This window comes from Zootermopsis nevadensis, unplaced genomic scaffold (genome assembly GCF_977971745.1).
Source record: "Zootermopsis nevadensis isolate Lab colony 2312 unplaced genomic scaffold, Znev_1.0 Znev_ptg000019l, whole genome shotgun sequence".
Classification (NCBI taxonomy): domain Eukaryota; kingdom Metazoa; phylum Arthropoda; class Insecta; order Blattodea; family Termopsidae; genus Zootermopsis; species Zootermopsis nevadensis.
In genome coordinates this window covers 6,003,456-6,019,398 of record NW_028259151.1, presented here as the reverse complement: position 1 = coordinate 6,019,398, position 15,943 = coordinate 6,003,456, and the positions used below count along the sequence as shown (strand labels likewise).

Here is a 15,943-nt window from a genome sequence, read left to right as displayed (position 1 = left end):
TATTCTCTTTTTTTTTGAAATACTTTAGTCTCCCAAGCTGTCTCTTCACTTCGGATTTCCCTTAAAAGTTTCTCGTTTGTGCAATTCGTGATGTACGCCTACACATCTAGTACAAGAGACTCTAATCGGTCCAAATATTTTGAGGAGAATGCAGACTACAAAGCTCTTCATTGTGTAATTTCTTCCAGCTCCCCCAATATTTGCTGCCATGTCCACATATTATTCCCGAAAATTTATTCTAAATGTTGCTAAGTTTCACGCTCTGTATCAAATTAGACGTTACCTTATAGCGCTCTGCATCTTAATCTAAGAGGTGTGACGACAAGATACTCTAGGGTAAAGTTAAAGTATTCTCTTGTATTTATTAAACACCACGCCATGACTACGTATGTCGGTGTGGACGTATAGCTCCACACTTTCCAGACCTCTCTACCATATAGAGGCCAGCGTCTCCCGGTACAAATTGGGTACGACTCTAGGTGATGCGGTAGCTAAGATATCAATCTATTGCTGTCGAGAGTCGAACTCCTGTTGTCTAGCATATAACCGCCACTATACCGATTGAACTACCCAAATTTAGGCTATGTGCTACGGCATTTAAAATAGTTTTATGTGTAAATGTAGTGCAGGCCTATAATACTTATGATAGTCATTCATTCACGCTGTGCAATTTTATCGTTTTCTTTACAGGTCCGAGATCTCGTCGACTAAAGAGAAAGGAGAAGAAGCCGGAAGAGAAGAGACCACGAACAGCGTTTAGCGGCGAGCAGTTGGCACGCCTGAAACACGAGTTCACCGAGAATCGTTACCTGACTGAGAGACGCCGAACAGAACTGGCGCGAGAACTGGGCCTGAACGAGGCCCAGATCAAGATCTGGTTCCAGAACAAACGCGCCAAGATCAAGAAGGCGAGCGGACAGAAGAATCCGCTGGCGCTGCAGCTCATGGCCCAGGGGCTGTACAACCACAGCACTGTGCCTGTAGACGAGGAAGAAGAAGAAGCAAACGCACTCTTGTTGGCCAATAATGCACGGCAAGACTGAATGCATATTTCGGATTCATACATTTTGATATAATCAGATGTATTTAGTAACACGACACTTGTTAAAAAGCTTCCGAGTGGTGGAGATGAAAATATTATGCATGATTTTCATAGAAAACTGCATTAATTTCGAATAAATTTTGTGAGTGTTAGGAATCGATAACGTCCAGTCCTTAGAATGACACGATAGAAGGAAAGAAGGAACGAAAATATTTTGTTTCTCTTAAAAGTTTGATTTGAATTTGCGTAGTTATGTGCCATGATATTATACGTATCTTAAAAATGTGTAACGTATTGTGCAATTGATAAAATTTCCAAAACGCCTTATGAATCGTTAGGCTCACATGTCACTCCACAGATTTATTATGTCTGGGGCAGACGACAATAAGTTAAGGAATTTATTAAGTGTACAAAATTTGTCGAGATTCTTGTGCTCTCAAATTTCACTTCTTCTGAATTTTAAATTTTAGATAAATTAGGTCTACCCAAGGGTAAACGTATAAGTGTCCACCCTTTTAAGACAGTGGATTAAATTCATTAGCCCATGGTAATGTACTTAAGACTTTTGGTAAAGAAATATACCAAAGCTAAAGGTACGCTCTACAAGTAGGTTACGATAAAACCTGTGCAAAAATTATAAATTTAAAATTTAAAAAAAAAGTCATATTGCTTTAGTGTCAGAAATGTGTTGTTATAACGCGTTATTGGTGATTCAAAACATAGCAGAGCTTTGGAATATTATTACCAACTTTTGGTGAACTTCCGCATTGAAACATGTCTCAACGGTTCGTGAAAACTTTCTTTGCGGATTAAGAAGTCATGGTAGTTTGTTCTTGCTTCGAAGGAACAATGACGAAGTAATATCTGACGTGTCATGAAGCTTATTACAACGTCACTCACTGATGTACGAAAACTAAATTGGACGCCTTGGGGGATGACACTGAATATGAGTATCTTGTATGGACAGGAAAGTTTGAGATGCTAGAACGCATTTCATACACAGTTTATGTTCACACAACACATTGACTTTCTGGTTGCCAGCATATAATATAAACAGATCAGAAATAATATTACTTTGACATAGGACATGCCAGATTCAATTAACTTTTGTAACTATTATAAGATTGCATGCATAAATTTAGGAAACACATGAAAATTTCATAGTGTGAGACTTTAAGACAAATAATAACGCAAATTATTTTGAGACTTGAGCCTTGACACTGACATAATTAATTAAAAATATTATATAATCTTTGCAAAACTTTAAACAAGTTGGAAATATTATACATTTAATGTCGAATGAATTATAAAGATCGGGATGTTCTTCCTTGTGTGTCGATGTTTCTTAAACATATGGCAGGGAAACATCCGTGGAAATAAGTTTAATGAAAATCTTGTCACATATGTTTCAGGCACTTAATTTCCGTAAATGAATAAATTATAAACCTGGGATCTATTAGTTGGGAAATAATATCGTTTAACATGCAGTATGTCCAAATGTATGTAGGTCCTATATGTGATAACTTAAATTATTATTGGGTTACGGTAGGCCCTTGAGAATTAAAGTATTTTTTTCATTTGTAGAAATAATTACTTATAACTAGGCCTACTGTATAAGCGGAAAGAATTTGTCCAATTAAGTAGTTTTGTATATGCAGAAACATTTGAAGAGTGTGCACCAACATTGTTCTTACAGTGCCATATGTATAGTGGAAGTAATTATTTAAACAGGCTACAGTTACTGCTAAATTGACAGCAAGAAGACTGAAATAAGAGTTGCTTATTGAGCGGTGTCTATGAATTATAACGTGTGAATTTAACTGTACATTATAGATATATATGAATATACTTGAGGTCAATTTGTAGTCATTTTGTGGAAACCTAAGCTTAAATAATAGAAAACAAATATACAGTGTTAAACAATGCAGAAGAAATTGAATGCTGATGGTGATTGAATCTCAAAGATTCACTTTCGCTTCGTAAGTGTACAAAATGTATCTAGTGAAGTATTACTGATAGCACACAGGTATAATTGTGACTGTATGTTTTAGTAACTAAATGGGACTTGAGGTTTTCATGGCGATGAGTCCCAGAAGACACCCATCTTAGGTCCAAATAGTTTGGATTTAACCACAATATGTATTTGTATTTAGGAATAGTCTGTTTAGACCATTTGATATTACTTGAAATAGTTTAAATTCAAGGCTGTTTACGTTTAGAATCTGAGTAGTTTTACTAACAGATTACATTGTATATTATCGATAACACAACAACTATTAGAGCCTGTTCTTAGAAATACTTTTTAAGATGTATTGTAATTGTATTATATTAATAAAATGTCAAACTATAAAACTATCGTGTCTTCGCACGTAGTTTTAATGTTCATATTTACCACAATTGATTTTCATTGAACAGTCTTGAATTCATGTATATAAAAAATATATTAAAGAAGGTAGTTAAGTAAGATACTTAATTACGCAGTCTATTATTAAATTTCTTTCCTTAAAACAACAAGGACAGAAAATGGATATATGCAGTAATTACAGATATAATATATTTCGCAGTTGGTGACGTTACGGATTGAGATTTAATTGAAACAGTCATAAAATATTATTTTGTGTGTGAATTGCTTGCTGCATAACCGACAGGAGACGTGCTAACAGTTATTTTTCAGATTCTCACACTGGCGATTATCCTTCAAGGAAAGATATTACTTCGTGTAGTCTGGTAGAATTTGGCCGACATCTCAAAGACGCTTACCGCATCCATTATCAGGGAGATTGATTGTGGAGATAGTAAGCATCATATCCGAGTAGGCTATATTCGACATGTTAAGAATAACCAAGTAGTCTGCAATAAGTTTTCTCTAAACCATGATTTTAAATAAAGATCGCTGTTTGCATTTCTTTTTCAGGGCGAATGTAATAAGCACTTACGTGACGTAAGAATCCATGCCCCATCTAATGGCCCGATGCATTTACACTTTTAGCAGTGCTGGACTGCATAAATGCGAAAACAAAAGGGGCACATTAGTGAAGTGTTTCCCCTTCTGGAAGCTTTTTGCATTAAGAACAATAATCACTGTTACTAGACTTCCTTTCCTCCCCATTTGTGGGGTGGAATGATGAGGGTTGTAAACCACCCTCTTCTAGCACTGTCTCATCCCCTTTTACACAGCTAATATATAACGGCGCCAACTTCTCCCCTCCATTGCCAACACAGCCTGGTCGTAGCGAGATAAACACCAAGGAGGGTTGGAAGTTCATATAATAAACCATGTTTGAACTCTGAACCCTTGTGGTGAAGCAACAAGGACAGGGGTTACGTTAAATGTCTTGTATGTTATCTGCTGAAGTTCGTGATAACATGCTCATGTGTGTGTGTTGTTCTGGAGGATGAAGTTTCAGACTTTGTAGTTCATCTCTCGAAGTATAGGATTTGAGACTTTCGCGGCGAGTACAATCAATAAAATCTTCTCGGGCAATCAACCGCGTTAACTGGTTACCTCAGTAAACCGACGTTTCGGGAACAAACTCTGGCACCATCTTCAGGGTTCTGATGTGATTGGATACCTCGAAAGTCGAGTTGGTTCCCGAAACGTTGGTTTACTACGATAATCAGTTGATGCAGCTGATTGCCCGAGAAGATTTTATTGATTCTCTAAAAGTATCTTTAAATAAGGCTCTTTTGGGAGCATCGGTCAGTTTGCAAATCTTTTGAGAATAATATTCCTTTTATTTAGAGAAGGAAGATTACACCGGCCATTTTATAGGATGAAATGATTCAGTGGCGTAGAAAATCATATCTCATGCCGAAGACATAACTCTGAAAGAGATGTATACAACAAGAATTGAAACGTGCAATCTGTCCGTATTACACTGCCCCACGTGTGTGTTTGAACCTTGCCATTAGACTTCAATCAAACATAAACTGCAGTGCGTGAAGGATAAAACAATATCAAAATGTCTCTCGTCGTTCCAGTTGATATTATTCCTTACGACAATTCAGTAAGGAAAAGGATTGAAGATGGCAAGAAAGTGAGTTTATTTTTATCGAGAAAACATGGTAGATGGGGTCTAACGATCGAGGGCCAGGTCTGAAAGCTTTTCACTCAGAAATCAAAAGTTATCAATTTTATTCGTCTGTGTTTTGGATCCACAAATCAATACTGATGTGTAATTTTCAGTCTAAACCCAACCCACCTATTAGTATATTTATTTATCGCCATTGCGTGCCATTGAATACGCTATATTTTGTCACTCGTTTGACATATATAACTACGTCAGCCCCGCCCTTTTTGAACTATAACCTGTCATTCTGTCCGCTCAGAGTAGAAGCGGTATATAAACACTATTTTCTGTAAATATTTTACGAATTATTTAAGGAAAAGTGATAATATTTAGTCGACAAATAGCCACATGCATTGATAGCGGTTTCATGTATAATTTTATGTCATGAGTGAAAAATTGTTTTTTTAACTATTACTTAACATTCGGTAATTTCTAAAATATAACCTAAAATAATCTCAGTTTGATATCAGATGTATCAGTTTAAAGTTAGAGCTCACACACTACTTGAAAACAGTACTTACATAGAATTCCCCTTTATCTGTAAGAATTATGATATTATTAATTTATTTACCTCCACATAAATCTAAAATATTTTTCTTGCCGTCAGTTCGGAGCTCACTAATATTATATTTCCACACATTTCCTCTCTCTGGTTCTGAAAGTTCTACTAGCTTCACGACGTACACTATCCATACATTTATCACAGTTGGATTCTGAATTTAGCGCAGTGAATCTTGCTTCCTTCTGCCCAATAACAATTATTTTCCACAAAACCATGCGTTTTTCCTTTCAGCTCGTAATGTTCTGAGCTCTTTTTTTTCTGTCGAATGTTTCCCCACGCCCTGTTTATGTTCACATTGTCATCCACGTTTCCCAACGTTGCAGCCTTCAGTGAATTCGACCCGATATTCTTGCCAAACTTTGCAATTTTTAGCTTTCAGAGTCAAATATTTGCGTGTTAAAGCTTCGTGTTGCCAGTTTACTTATCGACAGCATGTTTCTAAGTTTTATAACCACCAAACAGTGAGCAGTATCACAGTAAGTCCCTCAAAGCAATCGGACATAAGGACACTGTACTTCTTTACCGTATTGCATCAAGACGTGGTCAATCAGATTGTGTATTTCTCCGTCAGAAGTCCAAGTGCGTTTGCAAAATTTGCTATATGGAAACATTTTACTCTTGCAACTAGATGTTACGAGGCTCTAAGAAGGATAAAAGATAGGAGGTTGAAGAAAATTGCATAATAATGAGCTCCACAGTATGTACTTTTCATCAAAGGATTGTAAAATTAAGGCTGGTTAGATGGGTAATGTATTTAGGAGTTGAGAAAGGCGAATAAAATTTTGGTTTGATAGCGTGCCACGGTGGTCTAGCGGTTAGAACGCTGGCCTTGTAATCCTGGGGTCTCGGGTTAGATTCCCGGCGGTGCCACAATTTTTAACTTGTGTTGGGCAAGGCCGTGGTCTAGGCAACACGGAGTTTTCCTCCGGGGGCTTCCCCGGTTTCTCCGTGGCATCCCAACAATTACTCCATTCACACACAGAAGAAGGCAATGGCAAACCACTTCTGGATCATCTGCCAAGAACGTATATGAACAGGTCCCAGTCCGAGAAAAGGATGGAAGGATCCTGTTCATATGGACCTGTCGTCAGACAGAACACTAAATAAATAAATAAGCGTGACGAGTCGGAAGACAGAGACGTAGATGGGGGAATAATTTCAAAACATACCCCAATGAAATCGGGTTACCTGGTCGTACATTTTGCTTCTCAAGAACGTCTCTCATCCATGGAGGTTCTTAGTATGTTTGAACACCTTTATCAGAAGTACGAGTGGACATTGCGTGGGAACCTTTAGAGATGGTAATTTTTAGCTATATTATTGCTGCGTATTAATTGTAGAACCTGTCACCCCCCCCTGCTTCCATCTGATGTTATGTTTTACTGTGAATTATTGTGCAGAATTGTGCGCTTCTAATGAAGTGAATACCCCAGAGCCTTTCTTTCTCGTGACATCGGTAACCCCACCCAAACTTGGGAAAGTATCATTAATTTAATGAATGTCGCTTGTTCGGCTTCATCTTATTATTTGATCAATATTCACGGACAACGACCGCTTTCCTTTCTGTGGCTTTCCCTCATTGAAAAAGACTGACTGTAACATGCACAAAGGATCTTCATGGTAATATTTTTCTTCTGCGGGACTCTTATGGTAATAAACATTTTCGCGAAGCCCTCTGAACAAACACTCCCGTTTTTAAGCGCGGTATCTGGTTTCAATGCACAACTCTAATTACATGAAAATGTTAAATAAAATCCATGTTTACGCAATGAAGGCCGACTCGTACGGGTCACCACATGATGCAATTGCAATTACAGTTCAGCCTTTACGTACAATAGCATCACAACATATGCAAGGACGATATGGTTAGCTTCAACGCGTTTTGTTTGTACAAGCAGACTGCAGAGAAATTGACAAGGGAGAGTTAATACTCAGTGTCATGTTAGAATGAAAACATATGTGAATCTTTGAGCCTAGATATATAAATTATATCTGCTATTATTCACATTTTCTAGATTCACTACGCAACTGACAACACGCCACACCTCTAATATGCACATTGTAACTAATTTGTATTTGTATCGGTGAAAAAACTACAATAAGAATGAAACATCTCTCTATCAGATAGCTTGAATCTAAAATATTCTCCCTTTTACCGCTATAATGTTCATGTAGAAAAAATACAGCGTCCAATATGACGTCGTATGATTTTCTTTGGCAATCTGATGTTATTAATAGTTTAGTGACGGTAATAGCTATCTTACACGCCCTTTCTCCCCTCCAAAAAATAGTATCGATGTATCACTTCTCACCTGAATTATTCACGTGTCCGTTAAGTCTTTGAAGAAACCAAACAATGAATAAAAACATTAGTATAGAATGCACGCACGTGTTTCGTCTTATTAAGCAGGCAGCACAGAAGCTGAATATTATCAGTGCATTTATTTAAGTGCGTGTTTTGAGCACAGAACACCCTAACCGAACTCAGTTCCTCTGTCAAATGTTCCTCTGTCCTCACTTACCATAACTTTGCATGTGTATCCCTTTGGCTTGATACACGGTTGCAGAAATAAGTCGAGATATCGGTCGGCCATGCGTCCGGACAATCCCAGAGAGACAGATTTTCTCCATCTGGCTATAAGGTAAGAATGGGTTTTGCCAACATTCATAGATACGTCATGAACTACGAGCCAAATCCTTTGCTAGTAGGACGTAAATTCGTAAAAGAAGAGAGGTTCATTAACGAGAATAAGTGTAAATACAAAGAATATACAGCAGATACTTATAGAAATTATGCGATAACTGGGATTCGTGTATTGCCGTGGTGGCGTCATGTGGAACGGGATGGAATTTAAAATAAAGATTTCTGATTCCCCGTTGTCGTCAACCAATTTTTCGTCAAAAAATGACGTCATCAAACAATGTTACGTTATATTTGTTTACTCGGCATTGTTGTACCAACACAACAATGCCGAGTAAACAAATGACTTGAGGGGGTTGGTTTGGTTTGTTACTCAAGATTTTAAAACGCAAACAACCCCCCTGTAGGGGAGGTTGGTCAGGTGTTTTAACCCCCCCATTCTGGGGGGTTGGTTTAGTTTCTTACTCAAGATTTTAAAATGCAACCCCCCCCCCGAAAGGGGGTTCGTCAAGTGTTTTAACCCCCCATTCAGGGAGTTTGGTTTAGTTTCTTACTCAAGATTTTAAAATGCAACAACCCCCCCCCCCCCCCCCGAGGAGCTCCGAAAGGAGCGCTTTGCTCTAGTTTAAAATAAAGAATGTGTGCAATGATCCGCTATTTCAATAAGACTGGATGTTTTAATGCAATGAAACTTATGTTCATCTTTCCAGAAGAACATACCACATAATAACAACTTTGAAGTAAGAAATATGATATTTCTGGAAAATTCTAGGCATTCTGAATCCAGGGAATTGGGTAACAAGGTAGAGTCCGTGAGCGGACGCAAATCATTTGCAATGCTGTAATAAAACACAGAAACGGAATCATGCAGCTGTGCCTGCATGATTTCCGGTTCACTTCTAATGACATTATTATAGAAATCACAGGATTTCTGTGCTGGAAATTGTCTACTTCGTACACAAGACGAGATTACTCCACTCCTGTCTTCGGTTGACTGGTTGACTCACTATCATCTGATGCAAATGTTTGATTATCCTCAGTCACAACTTCACGAATTTCAGGTATAAGTTAGAAGACCACTGTCATCTGGGCTTCAGCGTTGATTACTCTGGTAGAATTTCACCGACGTTTCATGATGATGAAGGCAGCGAGAGCCTCTGAAACGTTGGTGAATTTCTACCAGAGCAAACAACGCTGCAGCCCAGAAGACACTCACCTTCGGACTCACCTCCGTGGAAACCTCAATTCCTACAAGGCGTCAGTTACTTCGGACGGTCGCAACGTCCAGTACATTATTCCTGTGATGAATAAACGAGAATCAGGTCAGACTCGGCCTGCCTCGTAGTCTAGTGACACGATACGACGGAGGAAAACAATGCTTCCCGTCCCTATCAATTTAAATAATCGCGCCTCACGGTGTCATTCGACTGACGTCAGACGGCAAGGCGAAATCCCTCTGTGACCTGACAAACAACTTTTTTTTTTTTGAAGAAGAAACCGTAATGCAGACGAGTTTGGGAAAAAAACCAGAACGCATAATGTTTGTCAACAGAGTATTAAGGTCCAGTGAAATTTGTGTATGTAACGAAGGAAGTGTAAGTGTTGACAACTGAATGTCGTTCAAATATAGTAAAGTAATTGGTACCTGAGCTGGATGGTTGCATTTGACGGAAACAGGGTTTGCTGTACGACGTGTATCACTGTCCGGCCGTCACCAACCGGCAGCTGTGAAGTTGGCGTCGTGTGGTTTCATCTGTGCGATGCGAATTGGGTTGTACACGTGTCAGCATGAGGGAGAAGTCTTCTGCTTATAAATGCATGCAGTAATACGTACTAACATATATCAGAATCGGTGAGGGAATGTTAGAATATTTGTAGATTATAATGGATTTGTAAACATCGATTGGTTTTACGGATTAGTTGAAGATTATTCGAGATTTTGTATACTAAAAGGGTGTTAGAATTCAGTAAAATATTCGGAATGCTTAATATTTGATAACATTCGATCAAATATTTAAACACCAGAAGAAAACTGGAACAAAATTTCACATTTCTTGCTATTTTAAGACACGTATCATTTTCTGTTGAGTGCCTAATATAATAGCTCTGTCAATCTGTCTGTACGCATGTAAGAACTCGAGTAAATGGATTTTCATCCAATTTAATACTGGAATGTTCTAATTCTGGTTAAGATCGGTCAAAACAAATAGGAATCTTTACATAAATACGTATACGCGGTTTTGCTTTGGAAGTGACCCGTGGAGAATTGACAATCATTAACAAAGGTCAAATGTCGCATATTTGTAAACACGCAAGTATTATTACATTGTAAGCAAATGTCCTATCTTGTTTACGAAACTCAAGATCACTGGTTTGTGACAGCATCTGATTTCTTGACAACCTGACAAAGCAGACCAACAGAATTATCTATACTAAAATTATTTTTCCAACAGTAATAATATACAAGTGGCTTAGTCTCATTACTTATGACCAGAGGACACCTCGATGTGCCGTAATGTTACCCCGTGGATTTAGATCGCCATTACGTATGGACCATCGCTAATAAAAACACAGGGCTTATATAAATTACCTTTACAATTTTATTCGCGAACAAAATCTGGATGAAAATACATAGACACACTGTCTGAGAGTCATCTGCGACAGAAACTTTCAAAGCTTCGCCGATTTCCCGGCAGTTGGCAGCACCTGTTCTTTTCCACTGCACTGATTCCTTATTGGTGAATCATGTTAGTCGCCATGAATCCGCAGGAGAATGCACAGTGCGTGTTGTGGTTTGGTTTACGGGTTAAAATGTGCCTAAAAACGTTTCAGAAGAACATCGATACAAACAGTTTAAGGAGACCTTATGTGTTTTGTACAAGGAAGGTCTAACATCGAGAAGGTTATAAAAGTTCAAAGGACGTTCAAGATAGAAGTCTGAAGGAAGGACAAGACTTAGAGTATGTGTGCTACAACGCCCAAACACACACACACATTCAAGATGGACCTATATGGCAGAGAAATGGAACACATAAGGTAGGCCCTAATTTTACATTAATTAAATATGTTTCAATAACTGGTAAAAACATCTGACCATGCTAACCATGCCATTATGTAAACATATTAAGCATATGACTCCATGATGACGTCTTCTGTAAACGCGACAAATTTGCTAGAAGTGACTGTGAAGAAACATAACCAACGATAGTGAACACTCCAGAGTGCTACGGAAACTTGGCGTCAATTACATGATTTCGTGGAAAGTTGCAGGTTTTATTTCCAAACGAATTAGACGTAATTAGAATTGGAATTGTTCTCGAGAAGGCGAAAATAGATGAGCTGCTCAGTTACCAGTTAACAAAGGAAATAAAAGATTTTTACGAGGATTTAGTAACTATTTCACGTTAATAAGTACCCGAATATTTGACATACCAAAGATGTAGGAGTGAGTGTCCCGATATGTCCAGAAGTACTAGTGTCTTCGAATAGGTGTGGGTGTTAATACAAGTTTTACATTAGAACATGGCCGATTTTTCTAATTTTTGAAACATTCTCAGGAAAATCACTAATAATGAACATAATGTAAAGTATGTGGGAGTAATACAATCTGGAAATTAATATAGATATAAATATATTTCCCCAACGTGCTCTAAGCGTTGAAACACAGCGGCAACTCTGCATTTTAGTAGAGATAATATTGAACGGGTTACATCTGATATTAATCACCCCTCGTCAAGGAGTCACCAGGGTTTTCATGCCATTTTGTTCCGGTCCATAAAGTAAAAGTGATGCCAAATTGGCCACGATCCGAGTTAGTTAGTGAGGCTGTTAGATACGGGCGGTTTGTCGTGAGGTTCGTTGGTGACATCATTTGATACTCTGCCCTGCTGCCATTAAGACGAAAGCAGATACTCAACGTGGAAAATTGGTTCCACTGAAGTTAGCGCACGTGGGGGCAAATCGTGGATCTTCTATAAGATTCTTTCGTCGCCACAAAAAGGGGGTATCAACCTGCGTGGAAATGGGACCAGAGTGATCATGTGTGTTCCGTTCAAATAGCCTATACCATGAGTCACATCAAGTACAAACAGGCAGGATTAAAACAGTAGTAGCAGCCGGGACTGAGGTCTAATGGTCTTACCCTTTCAAGAATGTTTTATGTACTTTTTATCTGTTGTATGCTACACATCCTGCCAAATCAGTTTTATCGATTTTGTCACCCTAATTATGAAACTTTCTCCAAGCTTTTAGTTAATTCCATGACCTAAGATTCAAACATTCTAAACACTTCACTCACAAATGTTCTCACGAAGTTTTAAATACGTTTTGTTTTTAACTCCCACGATGTGTTTTATTTTTTTTGTGACTTGTCTGTTAAATGAATACAAGAAAATACCAGAATAAATCAAAAAACTGTTACTATAGTTAATTAGTCAACACTTGAGATGGTAAAGTTGCGTCATATTGTGATATAATAAGTATATATTAAATCTTGTCCGTCTAATCACAATAAAATTCTTATTAAATATTAAAATATTACAATAATTAACATTTTAAAGTATTTAAAATATCAAATGATGTTCTTTATCGAAATATTCGATTTACATTAGACCATCATTTTTCATTTTTCATCATTTGATATTTTAAATAATATAATATATAGTCAACACTTGCTTGACATAGTATAAAATTCCTAGACAATGTACGAGACATACTTCACGAGATATTTTGTCTTATAATTTTGGGACTGTGTAGAATGTGTAGTTACTGCACTAATTGCCTGATTTAAGACATTGCCTATAACATAAGGAACTAAAGAAGTAATTTCTTGGTATTAAGTACAGTAAATTGTTTCTCAGAACGGTCTGGACATAACTGCAACATTTCCAGTAATACAAGGGCAATGAAATCCTCACGGCCGTTAGCATAGTCCTATGGTCATGCCACATCTTGGTTTCTAGGGCAGTGGTTAATGGTTAACGGTCTCTAATTCCTCAAGAAGCATTGACGTTTTTGTCGTCCAACGGGAAGGTCGATTAAGACGTCCATTGAATTACGTGTAATTGTCCATCGAGTCTGAATGTCCCACTGGCACGTAAGCCAGATGAACCTAAAGTAAAAACATTGCACGTAGATAAGAAATAATGTAGCGGGCTTGATAATAATTATCATAAGTTCCCAATAATATAAGAATAAGAAAGCTGAGACGGGCAAGTATCATAAAGCACATAGGGGAATGAGAAATGCGAATAAAAGTTTAGTCGGAAACCCTGAATGAGGAGAATGCTAACAGAACTACGTATACATGGGAAGAAAGATAATATTAAAATTGTTCTTAAAGAATGGAGTTTGAATGTGTGAAGTCGACTCATATGGATAGGGTTAAGTGGCGAGATTTTCTGAACACAGTACCGAATTTTAGGTTTCCGAAAAGAGAGATAATTTCTAGATTAGCTGCGTTGGTTTCTGAAGAGAGACTCTTATCCATGGAATTATTTAAAAATGTAAGAGTCGTTTTTAGGATCGTCTAATATGTAGCGACTATTATACTGCACCTAATGTTTCATACAGGTATTTAATACTTCCTTGAGTGTATTTAAAAGCGCAAAGGCCTTCTTAGAGCTTTTCATAGAAACAGATGTTGCAATTATTTGGTGTCTGACGGCACGACATAATTGTGAACAAGCCACATTACGTACACTAAGAAATGTCTCAACATTTTCGCCTTGCGTTGAACGACATGCCTTATATGTATAATGACACATATAACATAGAAGTTCAGCATTCTTTGGTGGCCAGTTCACTGAAACCAGGAAATAGCACTGCGGTTTAGTTAGTACATATCTGAGCTGCCACCAAAAGCCGATCTGAACACTGAGGAATCCTGGTTACGAGTCCTATCTCGTGCAGGGGAGCTTAAAAAATAGGTCGAAACTTTCGGGACGTTCGATCGGGAACGGGCTGACTTGAGGCTTCTTGTGTTTTCATCTTTTCTGCTACAAAAGTGTCCAAAGTGTCTTCACAGACCTTCTGGTCCAACATTTCTTTGATACTTGTCCTTCCGAACACATTTTATTAAAGTTCTACATAGAGTAGGACCCTACCTGAGAAGCTAATATTTGCTCAGCTAGCCAAGAATTCCCCGTCGTAAATTGAAAACGAAGGTTTATTACCGTTGTAAATCAGACCGCCACTAGTTCCTATCCTGAGCCAGATTAATTCAATCCACACTGTCATATCTATTTTTATCTAGTTTAAAATTATTTTCCATCTACGCGTAGGTCGCTTAGGTAGCCTGCCCGTAAATGTTTATTAGCATAGTAATGGATCATTTATCGTTTTGCATAGGATTACTTTCAAATGCTCTCTTCACAAGAAAATATCAAATTGCTTGACAAAATCTTTGACACAAAAGTCATCGATGGATCGTTTTCCATGGCGATAAATTTTGTAATTTTTCTAACTTCGATCACAAATCTCAGATGTGAAGTTGTCACGGCTGTAAAGATATCGATCATGGTCTACTGGGTTGTGACACCGTGTGTGATCTTGTAGGTGATTACCGACGTTTCGGAGGAACGTGTCGCCTCCATCTTCAGACTTCAAATTTATCGGAATCTACTTTTATCTAAGACCGATAACATTGCAGAAGCGATTGAGACTGCAGATTCAACTTGTTCATTGTTGTGAGTGCACAGTTTTTCAGAGGAATATCGCTTAAGTTTGCACAAAAGCGTAAATGATTTTTTACTAAGATTACGTCCTAACTATATGACCTTGGTAGACAACCTCTATTAAAATATACCCTTAAAGTAATAACTACCCACGTTAGAGCATACGAGGTGCGATCGGAAGGTTTCCAGACTGCGCGTATAAAAACCCGTACACTTATCTCAGGTATTAAATTCATCCATCACCCTCGAAGTAGTTCCCCTGGGAGTGTACACAACGATCCCAGCGCCGCTACCAAGCCTGGAAGCATCCCTGGAAATCTTTCTTTGTCAGCCTGTCAAGCACCATCTGCGATTCTGCCTGAATCTCTTCTATCGTCTCAAATCTCCTTCCCTTTAGCTGAATGGCCTGCCGAATCTTCGTAATATTTTCTGGCGTTGTGCTCGAAGATGGTCGTCCAGAACGCTCGTCATCATCGACAGAGGTTCGGCCATTTTTAAAACGTGAATGCCACACAAAAGTTTGTGCACGACCCATTGCGGACTCCCCAAATGCTTGCTTTAGCATTTCATAGGTTTCCGTAGCCGTTTTGGCGAGTCTTTGGCAAAATTTGATGCACACGCCATTCCGAAATCGCAGGAGGGTCGGTGTAATGCACTACCAAAACGCCCGTAACTAAGAAACAAATGCTAATTCGATGATGCCGGCTGGCACACTGATTCACTATGAATGTAGGCCGCACCCCCTAGCGGCAGAAGCTCGTACTACATCCGGTTCCCCTCTATTGACACAGTCTTGAAACTTTCCGATCGCACCTCGTATAGCTAAATAAAATAAATCATGCATGAATCGTGCGAGTAGGATCTAGAGAGTTAATTTTTGGAAGCATTAAAATTTAAATGACCTTAATTGCCTTATATGTATTTATCTCTTAAGCGATTCTCTACGCCGCTACA

General features: G+C 38.2%; 1 protein-coding gene across 2 annotated transcripts in view; it reads left to right on the top strand.

Annotated features, from left to right (window-relative positions):
• The window catches only part of LOC110835650 (segmentation polarity homeobox protein engrailed), a 111,141-nt gene extending 107,727 nt beyond the window's left edge, over positions 1-3,414 (top strand). The window contains exon 2 of one of the 2 annotated variants that reach the window (XR_015535867.1): positions 691-762. Coding sequence is in view for 1 of the 2 variants with exons in the window: in XM_087351538.1 (XP_087207664.1) it covers positions 691-1,043 (353 nt within the window). In the remaining variant the exon portion in view is untranslated. Of the gene's footprint in view, positions 1-690 lie in introns of both variants that reach the window. The other variant, XM_087351538.1, reaches the window with a different exon arrangement.
• Positions 3,415-15,943: the final 12,529 nt, after the last annotated feature.